This window comes from Dasypus novemcinctus, chromosome 9 (genome assembly GCF_030445035.2).
Source record: "Dasypus novemcinctus isolate mDasNov1 chromosome 9, mDasNov1.1.hap2, whole genome shotgun sequence".
Classification (NCBI taxonomy): domain Eukaryota; kingdom Metazoa; phylum Chordata; class Mammalia; order Cingulata; family Dasypodidae; genus Dasypus; species Dasypus novemcinctus.
In genome coordinates, this window is record NC_080681.1 from 99,520,300 (window position 1) to 99,532,643 (window position 12,344).

The following is a 12,344-nucleotide window of genomic DNA, read 5'->3' on the forward strand; positions in this document are numbered from 1 at the left end:
GACTCACAGATAAAAGGCATGGCAAAGGACAGAGTTAGGGGTTCTTAATTTTGGAGTTTTGTGTTGGAGTTTGATGCTGAAGTCTTAAACTGGAGCCCCGGGAAGTAAGCACACAGAGGAAAGAGAACCAAGCCCCAGGAAGAAAGGAACTTTGAACCTAGAGAGAAGCAAGACCCTGGAAGGTAGGAACCCAGGAAGACTGAACCCTCGCGCATGTTGGCAGCCATCTTGCTCCAACACGTGAAAATATACTTTGGTGAGAGAAGTAACTTATGCTTTACGGCCTGGTATCTATAAGCTCCTACCCTAAATAAATACCCTTTATAAAAACCAACCCATTTCTGGTATTTTGCATCAGCACCCCTTTGGCTGACTAACACAACATCCAAGGGATCCTCAATAAGACTAACTGCTGAGTTGTCATCAGAAACAACAAAGGTAAGGAGGAAGAATTAAGATGTATTTAAAGTATTGAAAAAGAAAAACTGCCATGCCCAAATTCTTTATCAGGCAAAAATGCCCTTAAAAATGAGGGAGCATTAAACAATATTCATAAGTAAACAGAAACTGAGAATTCATCAACAAAAGACCTGCCCTACAACAATTGCTAAAGTGAGGTCTTCAGGTAGAACATCTAGACAGAAGATCAATATGGAAGCTGAGAGTTTGAATAATATGATAAATGAACTAGACCTAACAGACATATATGAAATATTGTACCCCAAAACAGGAGGATATACATTCTTCTCAAGTGCACATGGACTGTTCTCTAGGTTAGGCCTCATGTTGGGTCATAAAGCAAGTCTCAGTAAATTTACAAAGATTGAAATTATACAAAAGGGAAGTGGATGCAGCTCAAGCGATTCAGCTCCCGCCTACCACATGGGAGGTCCCTGGTTCAGCTCCCAGTGCCTCCTAAAGAAGACAGCAAGCTGGCACGACATGCAGACACGGCAAGTTGATGCAACAAGATGATACTAGAAGAGACACAAGAAGGAAAAAAAATGAGAGACACAACAAAGCAGGAGCAAAGGCTCAAGTGCTTCCTAAAGAAGATAGCAAGACAGCAAGCTGACACAACAAGACACACAAGAAGAAAAACATGAAACAACAAAGCAGGGAGCAGAGGTTGCTTAAGCAATTAGGTACCTCTCTCCCACATCAGAGGTTCTGGGTTCGGTTTCTAGTGCCTCCTAAAGAAACAAGGAAGATGAACAGAAACAGCAAGTGCATAGAGCAAGGGGTTGCAGAGAAATAAATAAATCTTTAAAAAAATTACACAAAGCATATTCCCTGAAAAAAATGGAATGAAGCTGGAAATGAATAACAGGCAAAAAACTGGAAAATCCACAAATACCTGGAAGTTAAATAACACATTCTTAAAGAAATTGCAAGGGACATCAGTAAGAATCTTGTCTCAATGAAAATAAGAACACAAACTTATGAGATACAATGAAGGCAGTGCTGAGAGGGAAGTTTATAGCTCTAAATGCTTGCATTAAAAAAGAAGAGCTAAAATTAAAAACCTAACTGGAGGAACAAGTGAAAGAACAGCAAACTAAACTGAAAGCAAGCAAAGTAAAGAAATAACAAAGATTAGAGCAGAAATATATGATATAAAAAGAACAAGAGAGCATCAACAAATCTAAAGCAGGCTCTTTGAAAAGATGAATAAAATTGATAAACCCTTCTCTAGACTGACAAAGAAAATGAGAGATGATGCAAATTTGAAAAAATCAGAAATAGGATGGAGGATATTAATACTGACCCCATAGGAAAAAAAAGGGTTATAAAAGGATACTGTGAACAACTGTATGCCAACAAATTAGATAACCTAGATGAAATGGACAAATTCCTAGACACACACGAACAACCCACACTGACTCTAGAAGAAAAGAACTCAGCAGACCAAATACAAGTAAAGAGATTGAATCAGTCATCAAAAACCTCCCAAGAAAGAAAAGTCCAGGACCAGAAGGCTTCACAGGTGAATTCTATCAGACATTCCCAGAAGAATTAATATCAATCCTGCTCAAACTGTTCCATAAATTGAACAAGAGGGAACACTACCTAATTCATTCTATAAGGCCAACATCATCCTTTATACCAAAGCCAGAAAAAGATACTACAAGAAAATTAAAGACCAATATATCTTATGTATGCAAAAATACTCAACAAAACACTAGCAAATTGAATCCAAGAGCTCATTAAAAGAATTATACACTATGATCAAGTGGGATTTATCCCAGGTATGCAAGTGTGGTTCAACATAAGAAAATCAATTAATGTAATATACCACATTAACAACATGAACATGAAAAAAGCACATACATGATCATTTCAATTGATGCAGAAAAGGCGTTTGACAAAATTCAGCACTCCATGATAAAAAACACTGAGAAAATTATGAAAAGAAGGAAACGTCCTCAACATGATAAAAGGTATATATGAAAACCCCACAGCTAATATCATCTCAATGATGAAAGACTGATAACTTCCCTCTAAGATCTGGAACAAGAAAAGGATGTCCACTCCAACCACTGTTACTCAACATTGTACTGGAATTTCTAGCCAGAGTGGTTAGGCAAGAAAAGGAAATAAAAGGCATCCACACTGGAAGGCAGTGAAGAAGTAAAACTTTCACATTTGCAAATGGCATGATTCTATAATAGAAATTCCCAAAAAATCTAAAACAAAGCTACTAGAGCTAATAAACAAAATCAGCAAAGTGCAAAGTACAAGGTCAACATGCAGGTGGCGGACTTGGCCCAGTGGTTAGGGCGTGCGTCTACCACATGGATGGTCCGCAGTTCAAACCCTGGGCCTCCTTGACCCGTGTGCAGCTGGCCTATGTGCAGTGCTGATGTGTGCAAGGAGTGCCCTGCCACGCAGTGTTGTCCCCCACGTAGGGGAGCCCCATGTGCAAGGAGTGCTCCCCGTAAGGAGAGCCGCCCAGTGAGAAAGAAAGTGCAGCCTGCCCAGGAATGGTGCCACACACACACACACGGAGAGCTGACACAAGATGATACAACAAAAAGAAACTCCCATACCGCTGACAACAACAGAAGCGGACAAAGAAAATGCAGCAAATAGACAGAACAGACAACCAGGGTGGGGGGGAGAAAAGGGGAGAGAAATAAATAAATAAATAAATAAATCTTTAAAAAAAAACATGCAAAAATCCCTAGTGTTTCTATACTATAGAAATAATCTGAAAAGGAAATTTTTAAAAATATTCCTTTTACAACAGAAAATAAAAGAATCAATATGTAGGAGTAAATTTAACCAATGATGTAAAGGACTTATACACAGAAAACTATAAAATGTGCTAAAAGAAACTAAAGAAAAACTAAATAAATAGGACATACCATGCTCAAGGACTGGAAGACTAAATATTGTTACGATGCCAATTCTACCCAAAAGGATTTACAGATTCAATGCAATCTCAATCAAAATTCCAACAGCCTATTTTGCAGAAATGGAAAAGCCAATCATCAAATTTATTTGGAATGGTTAAGGGGCCCTGAATAGCCAAACCATCTTGAAAAAGAATAAAATTGGAGGACTCACACTTCCTGACTTTAAAGCTTGTCACAAAGCTAGAGTGGTCACAAAAGCATGGTACTAGCACAAGAATAGATACACAAAAATTAACCCAAAATGGATCAAAGACCTAAATATAAGAACCTGGACTATATGTCTCCTAATAGAAAACATAGAGAAGCTTCTTCAGGATCTTGTTAGACAATGGTTTCTTAGGTTTCACATCCAAAGCACAAACAACAAAAGATAAATAGGATCTCATCAAGATTAAAAACCTTTGTGCATCAAAGGAACTTATCACAAAAGTGAAAAGACAACCTTCTCAATGGGAGAAAATATTTGGAAACCATATATCTGATAATAGTTTAATATCAATAATATTTAAAGGAATCCTACATTTCAACAAAAGAGGAAACCCAATTTAAAAATAGGCTAGTATGAATCAAATTTTTATTTGCTGAAAAATCTTAACTGTGTATTTGTGGATTTTTAGTGATCGCATGGTAGTTCTTTCAACATTTATTCTTGAAAGATCTCTTTTAGAGATATATGCAGACTCTTTTGCACACCTGGACCTGTTTGTGATCATTAGTGACCAGAAGGATCCCAGGGACTGAATGGTTCAAGTTGTCAAAAGGTACTTCTCAGCTTTTCATGCAGGAAGGAAAGGGTCAGTTACCAAAAAGCCATACAACCCTATTTTGGGCAAGATCTTTCAGTGTCATTGGACATTGCCTAATCATACAGAAGAGAACACAGAGCCAGTTTCGGGAGGACCAGTTCCCCGGGTTTCTAGAAACAGTGTAACATTCGTGGCTGAACAGGTTTCCCATCATCCAATCATTTCAGCCTTTTATGCTGAGTGCTTTAACAAGAAGATACAATTCAATGCTCATATATGGACCAAAGCAAAATTCCTTGGAATGTCAACTGGCGTGTACAACCTAGGGTAGGTCTGTGTTTCGTGTCTGGAATATGACAAATATATTTGTTATTCTCACATTCCCTGATGGTTATGGAAGATCTATCCTCACTGTGTCCTGGGTGGAGCTAGGAGGTGAATGCAATATTAATTGTTCCAAAACGGGCTACAGTGCAAATATCTTCTACACCAAACCTTTCTATGGAGGCAAACAGCACAGAATTACTGCCGAGACTTTTTCTCCAAACAATGGGAAGTCTTTTTGTTTAGTTGAAGGGGAAAGGAAGGCATATGCAAAATATGCAACACGGGAAAATACAGTATTTATAGATACCACAAAGTTGCCTATAATCAAGAAGAAAAGCGAGGAAGTTGGAAGATCAGAATGAGTATGAATCCCACTGCATTTGGAAGGATGTTACTTTCAACTTAAAAATCAAAGACACTGTTGCGGCAACTGAAGCAAAGCCAGACTTGAAGAAAAAGACCAGGAGCCAGGAAAGAAAGAAGGAAATTCAATGGGAGACAAGATTATTTCATAAAGATGGAGAATGCTGAGTTTATGATCAGCCATTACTGAAACAACTTGGGGCTGCCAAGCATTAGGAGGGCAGTAGGCATAATTAAGCAGTAATCTTCCTTTGCAAGAACCTTTTCTCTCCCTTCTTATTGTAGTGGTCCCCATCTCAGGGATCCTGGACTTTCTGATGCAGATGAACAACTAAAGTGAGAAAAGCTTCCCTTTCCCCCTTTTCTGTGGCAGTTAAGATATTGAGTCCTGAGAAAAACTTCAGGTTTTGGAAACAAAATGTCTGCTCCTCCAAATCTCATGCTTTGAAAAGCATTCACAGATCCCCTAATACTGCTGTTGAGATATACACCATCTGTTTCCTAGTTCATATAATCACACACATATACCCACATATACCTGATGCCAGATTTTGCATAGATACATCTACTGTAAATACCGATTCCTCTAAGTTGTTTTAGAAATTTAGTGCAATGTAATTAAAATCAAGTGTGAAGAAATTTCATGATCTTGCCTACAATAACTTTTAAAAAAATTAAACTATTATTAAATTCTATCTTTAAAAAAAATAGGTTGAAGACTTGAGTAGACATTTCTCCAAAGAGTACATACAAATGGCTAAAAGGCAAATGAAAAGATGATGATCATGATTAGCCATTGGGGAAATACAAATCAAAACCACAATGAGATACCATTTCACACCCATTAGAATGGCTACTATTTAAAAAACAGAAAGTAAGTGTCAGAGTGGATGTGGAGAAATAGGAACACTTGTTCATTGTTGGTGGGAATGTAAAATGGCACAGCTGCCATGGAAAAGTTTGGCTGTTCCTCAGAAAGCTAAGTACAGAATTAACATATAAACTGGCAATCCCACTTCTAGATAGACACTCAAAACAACTGAAAGCATGTACTTAGATACTTGCACAATTTTGCTCACTGAGCTATTATTCACAATTGCCAAAAAGTGGAAGTAACGTAAGTGTCCATCAAGTCATATAATGGGTAAACAAAATGTGGTATATGCAATGGAATATTATTCAGGGATAAAAAGAAATGAAGTCCTGGTACATAAGACAATATGGATGAAACTCGAAGACATCATTTGAGTGAAATAAGCCAGACACAAAAGGACAAACATTGTGTAATTGCACTGATAGGAAATAACTAGAATAAGCAAGCTCATAGTCAGAATCTAGGTTACCAGGGACTGGGCTAGGGGTAGTTGAATGGGAGTTAATGCTTAAATTATAGTTTCTATCTGGGTTAACTGCAAAGTTTTGGTAGTGGATGGCGGTGATGGAGGCACAACTTTGTGAAAGTAATTAACAGCACTAATATAAAAGGAGAAATTTTAGGTTGTCTAAATGTTACTAGAATAAAAATAAACAACACATAGGAATGCACCACACAGTGAACCTTATTGTCAGTGATGGATTACAATTAATGATTATAAAAATGTTTTTCATGAATTGTAACAAATGTAGCACAGTAGTGCAAGGTGTTAATAAGAGGGTGGTATATGGGAACTCTATGCATGATTTTTCTGTAAACCAACAGCTTTTCTAATAAGAAATCTTTAAAAATGAGTTAAAAAAAGCAAATTGCAGAAAGGTATGTACAATGTATAAAACTAGGTATTGTTAAGTATAAAATGACACATGCATGGAATGGTACCCAGCATTTAATAGTAGTTTCTCAGTTAAGTAGAAGGGGAATGTTATCAGGAAGTGATTTGCAAAGGGATTTTTAAACTGTGTTGTATTTTATTTCTGAATTAAAATTTGGAGCATAGCAAAACTTTAGGATCTGATAGGACTAAATGTCACATTATGTTCTTTGTACTTTTGTATATATTAAAATTAATATATATATTTTTGTATATATTAAATACAAATATTTTTGTATATATTAAAATTAATATATATATTAATTTTTTAAAAAGTTAAATTGGATTGAAAACTAAATCAAACAGTGCGAAAAATAAATAAATCACTAGTTTGCCTAATTAAGGAAGATCAGTGTGATGGTTACTTTTGTATTACCTTGGTTAGGTTATGGTGTCTAGTTGTTTGGTCAACCACCAGCTTAGTGGTTCGTATGGAGGTATTTTGTAGATAGCATTAGGATTTTAATGAGATTATCCTTGATAATGGAGGTGGGCCTCATCTAATCGATTGGAGGTTTTAAGAGTAACAACTGACAGTTCCAGAGATCAGAAAGAATTGTCTCAGGGAAGTGGACATGGCTCAACCGATAGAGCCTACCATATAGGAAGTCCAAGAGTTCGAACCCAGGGCCTCCTGGCCCATGTGGTGAGCTGGCCCATGCTCAGTGCTGTTGTGTGCAAAGAGTGCCACGCCGGGTATCCCCTGCATAGGGGGCCCCACATGCAAGAAGTACACTCCGCAAGAAGAGCCGACCCGTGCGAAAATAAGCACAGCCCACCCAGGGGTGATGCTGCACATACAGAGCGCTGATGCAGCAAGATGACGTAACAAAAAGACACAAGTTACCGGTGACACCAAGAATGCAAGCGGACACAGAAGAACACACACAGCAAATGGACACAAGAGCAGACAACAGCAGTGGGGGGGGAGGGAAGGAGGGAGAGAGAAAGAAATAAAATTTAAAAAAAAAAGAATTGTCTCAAGACTACACCCTCTGCTTTCCTAGCCTCTCCTATAAATTCTGACTAAAGACTTTAAAATCACTCCTCCAGGAATTTCTAGTCTCTGACCTACAGTAGAGAATTCAGACATGCCAAAGACCCATAACAGCGTGAGTCAATCTCTTACAACGAATCTACCTACCTACCTATGTGTATATACATATACATATATCCTGTTGATTGTTTTTCTGCAGAATCTTGACTAATACAATGAGTATACAAGGTCAATAAAGAAAATAGCTACAGATATCCAGAATAAATTAAAGAGAATACTTTCTACAACTCTTAAGCAGATGTATTTGAAAGTCTGAATGAAATGGGTGCTCTCTCTAGAAAAATCACAAATGATAAAAAATCAACTGTAGAAGAGATAGGAAACATTAATAAACTAATAACCACAAGAGGAAAGAAAAAGGAGAGAGGGCACCCAAAGCAGTATCCCTATCTGCACCCCCACCCAAGAAATATCCAAACCCAGATAGATTTACCACTAAAGTCTTTTAGATCTCTGAGGAACATATAATTATTTCAACTGTTTTAAATAACAGAATAGTCCTTTCTTTTGGGTTATTTATTGGAAAATAAGTAATACTTTCATAAAGTAGCTTAATAATTTCTATTACATCATCCCAGAAAGTAATATTTTACAACCAAACCAGCAACATTTAGAGTTTGTTTAAATGTGACAGTTCACAGAAATGGAAATAAAAATGGCTCAAACAGATACTCAGCCTTATTCTTAAATACAAACTAAAACCCCACTGAAATTAAAACACCATTTTTCAACCACAGATTGGCAGAGATTGAAGTTTGATAACACTGTGAAGATCTGAGGAAACAGGCACTGAAGCATTACTGGTGGGGTTGTAAATTGGCATAAACCCTATAGAAAGCAATTTGCCAATATCTATCAGGAACAAAAAAGGAACGTTTTGATCCAGTAACTTCCATTTTAGTACTGATCTTTCAGAAATTTACTCATGTGCAATATGACCTATGCACAAGGTTATAAAACTCAGTTAAGAATTAAATGGAATGAACTAAAATGTCTGTCAGTAGGAAATGCTCAAATACATTATGGTACATCATACAATAGTACACCACACAATGAAATTTTACAGAATTGTAGAAAAAGGCATCAAGATAGGAGATGTCTCAAAAGCACATTAAATGGGAAGGATAAGCTGAAGAACAGCTGTCCAGTATCATTTAAGTAAAATATCTCTGACTACTTAAGAAACTAACACTCCAGGAAGGGGATGTTTAGCTGTATTTTTAAATTTCTGAACCATGTGAATGCACATGTTCTAATAAAAAAAATTTTCTTAAAAGAGACAAAATCTTGAAATCCAAACCATAACTCTTCAACAGAAAGTGAAAATTCTTTTAGGCAGGTTCAAATTAGCATGCTAACATCATAGTTCTTTCATCTGATTGATAAACTTTTCTACAATTCCATTGAGTCTTTCAGGCTCCATCAGTTTATTCACCAATTCTTGCTCAACTGCCATCAGAGCCAAGGCACTATACCTCTCTTGTCCCCTGGTATGATATAAATAAGTCTTAAGGCGGGGTACTGTAGAAAATAAGGTGTCAGAACTTCCTGAAGTAATTGGCCAACACAAAGCAATATATAATAGATTTGAGAGGCAAGGAATATTATTGTGAAGACCATGCTGAATAAACAAATAGCCAAGACTGATGAAGTTGATACAATCATAATCTATGACAAAGTTGAGCTTTGCAAAGTGTCGATAAAATCTAAGCTCTGGGATAATATCGGCATCAAGTTTATAAAATTTTTGAACATGTTTGGCTGTTGCTTCATTTAATGGTTCATTCCATTTAAATAATAGTTCTGAAATTTGCTTTATTTTGCAATAATCAAATTCTGAAAAACACAATTTTAAATTTTGTAATATAGTATCCAATCCTTGGTAGTAAATATTTTTATATTGTTCTTCTGTTGAAGTAGGAAAAAACATACTATCTGAATTGCCATGATCTATTATTTTCTGAATTTTTCTTCGTTTTTGAGGTGAAGGCTTTTCAACTTCAAAACCTCTGCAGGTTATTTTTTTATATATTTCCTCTGCTCCATCCCAGATCGTTTTAAAATAAACATCATTCCTCTCAGATGATAAACATTCAAATATTGCTTCTATTTTTGAAGACAAAGAAAAAATGTCTATGTTATTACTTTGAAGTTCTTTGGAAAGAATTCCTGTAACACTCAGCACTCGATAAAGAAACTTTAAACAAAAGATAAATTCAAATTTAGAAACCAATGTCAACAAGTCACTCAATTCATCAGCCAAACTTGGGTCTGAAGAATGGCTTGATAGAACTTCCAATGTTTCAATAATCTCTGGAAGACCCTCAATCACAGACAATAATGTACGATCATGGACTGTCCAACATGATTGTGATGAATGTTTCTTGCAAGTTTTGTTTTGGCTTAGCTTACAGATGTTTTGAAAATTTGCTAACATTTCCCCAGACATATGAATAGTGTTGAACAAAGAAGTTAGAGTATTTAGAGTGCTTCGGAGTTCTTTTACTTCTTTACAAAACCTAATCACTGTTAAATCAAAAAAATGTGAATAACAATATATATATAAAGCTCTTGGTTCTTCCTTTTTGAATTCTGTTGCAATTTTATTAAATTTCCCCCTCAAATTAGTGGTACTATCATAGGCCTGGCCACGTATTTTATTCAAATCAACTCCAATACGCTGCAGGTAAGTTCTGATAATCTTATGTAAGCTGGTTCCAGATATCTCTTCAGTATCAAGGAAACCCAAGAATCTTTCTTTAATTAAGATAGCATTTGACACTTTTTGTGGGTATCGCACACAAATTGAAAACTGTTCTTTAGTGGTACAATCAGTTGTCTCATCACATATTATTGAAAAAGCTGAGGAGATATTGATCTCGTTCACAATATCCTGCAACATTTCAGTCTTTATTATTTCAATAATTTCATTTTGAACTTGAGTACTATTATAGAAGTCAACTTGTGAATTCGTAAGTTGAAATATTTCTTCTCCTTTATCTTTTGCTCTGATTTCTAACAATTCTAAAAAGTTGCCTTTATTCGCAGATGAAATAGATTGGTCATTTCTTTGTAAAGGTAAACATTGCTTTCCAAGAAATAAAATATTTTCAATTACAAACTTCAGGTACTTTTTATTTCCTTCAACCTGTTTTGAATGAATAGATACATTATCATTGACAGTTTCATCACAAAAATGGTATTCTCTCCAAAATTGCAAAGACTTTAAATGCATTTCACTTTTTTCATGCTTTCTGAATTTTTCCAGAGTTTTTTTCCAATTAGAAATTCCTTGAATTGTATATGACTCTCCTCCACAGCTGTATTTTTTTTGGCAGAACAACTGGCATGAATAACAGAATGTCATATCCTTTTTAACACTGTTTTCCAGATGCTGAAAATTTGAACGCCAAGATTTTTTAATACTTCGTGACTTCCCTTTAACTTTATGTACTTTAGATGTAAATTTAGAGTGACATAGTCCATCATTTATTTTCACAGATTTCATATTGTATGCAGGATCCTGGCTTGACACTTTATCTTTTTGTACTTCTATATCAGAGCCAAATGTATGCTGACTGAGTACTGATGAAGATGGTGAAAGGCTTGGCTGTTCCACACTATTATTAGCAACACCATTACTTGATTCACTGGGTGAACTCTTAGAAATCTTTGGGAAAAAATGAAATAAATATTTCAACAAGTTTTCAATCAATTAAAATATTGAACAGATCTATTCTAAAAACACAGTAAAATGACTGGGTGAGTTATAGTATGAGCTCCACTAGGGGGAAACAGGAACAATTATAATTATATACAATCTAGATTTAGCATTAAATAGTCAAATGGCCTTTTCTACATAATTGTAATAAAAATAATTTTTATTGTTTAGATGGCTAGAATTGCTTAACAAGTATTAAAAACATAATAATTGAAAACAAAAACAGGTGACTATACAGTGAATTGTGAGGTGGAGATGGACTGTAGTTAACAGAATATGAGAACATTCTCTATGAACTATAAAAAATATATAACAACAACACAGGTTGTTAATATTCAGGTGGGTTGGGGGGAAAATATACCAAATGTAAGATAGGAACTATAGTTAGTAGTAGTATTTTCATGATGCTCTTTCATAGTTTGTAACAAATATTTCACCACAATGCAAGGTGTTGGTGGTGGGGTGATGTATGGGAGCCCTGTATGACGATATGCATGTTTGTTGTGTGCATAACTTTTACTATACACTTATTGTTTATGTATGTTCATGTATGAATATTTCAATATAAAAAAGAGGAAAATATGACTGATAATACTTCTGTTTAAGCATTCTTACTAGTAATTTCAGAACTGAGACTTGGGAAATTGAATGTGAACACCAAAAGGTACTTTGTGTTTATTTACATTTTTGCAAATTAAAATGAAAACAGGCATGAACATACTCAGATATACATACATAAACTACCTCAAAAAGAAATCAAATGCTAACAGCAGCAAAAATATTAAGAATAAAACTTACCTCTGCAATGACATTTGCTGTTACAGAAGAAACTGTATCTGTTAAAATAGAGCATAAATTCAAGATATTATACTAAAATCGATAAAATAGCATCATAAATTGTAA

At 35.4% G+C, this 12,344-nt stretch overlaps 1 protein-coding gene and 1 pseudogene across 4 annotated transcripts in view; one reads left to right on the forward strand and one right to left on the reverse strand.

The window, feature by feature from the left end:
• Positions 1-4,043: 4,043 nt before the first annotated feature.
• On the forward strand, positions 4,044-5,071 carry LOC101443914 (oxysterol-binding protein-related protein 9 pseudogene; annotated as a pseudogene).
• A 3,150-nt stretch (positions 5,072-8,221) lies between these two features.
• ZMYM1 (zinc finger MYM-type containing 1) overlaps positions 8,222-12,344 on the reverse strand; it is a 29,393-nt gene continuing 25,270 nt past the window's right edge. For all 4 annotated transcript variants that reach the window (XM_058303925.2, XM_058303926.1, XM_058303927.1 and 1 more), the window contains 2 exons: positions 12,240-12,277; positions 8,222-11,390 (listed from right to left, as the gene is read on the reverse strand). In XM_058303925.2, coding sequence (XP_058159908.1) covers positions 9,081-11,390; positions 12,240-12,277 — 2,348 coding nt within the window. In that variant the 3' untranslated portion in view covers positions 8,222-9,080. The remainder of the gene's footprint in view (positions 11,391-12,239; positions 12,278-12,344) is intronic.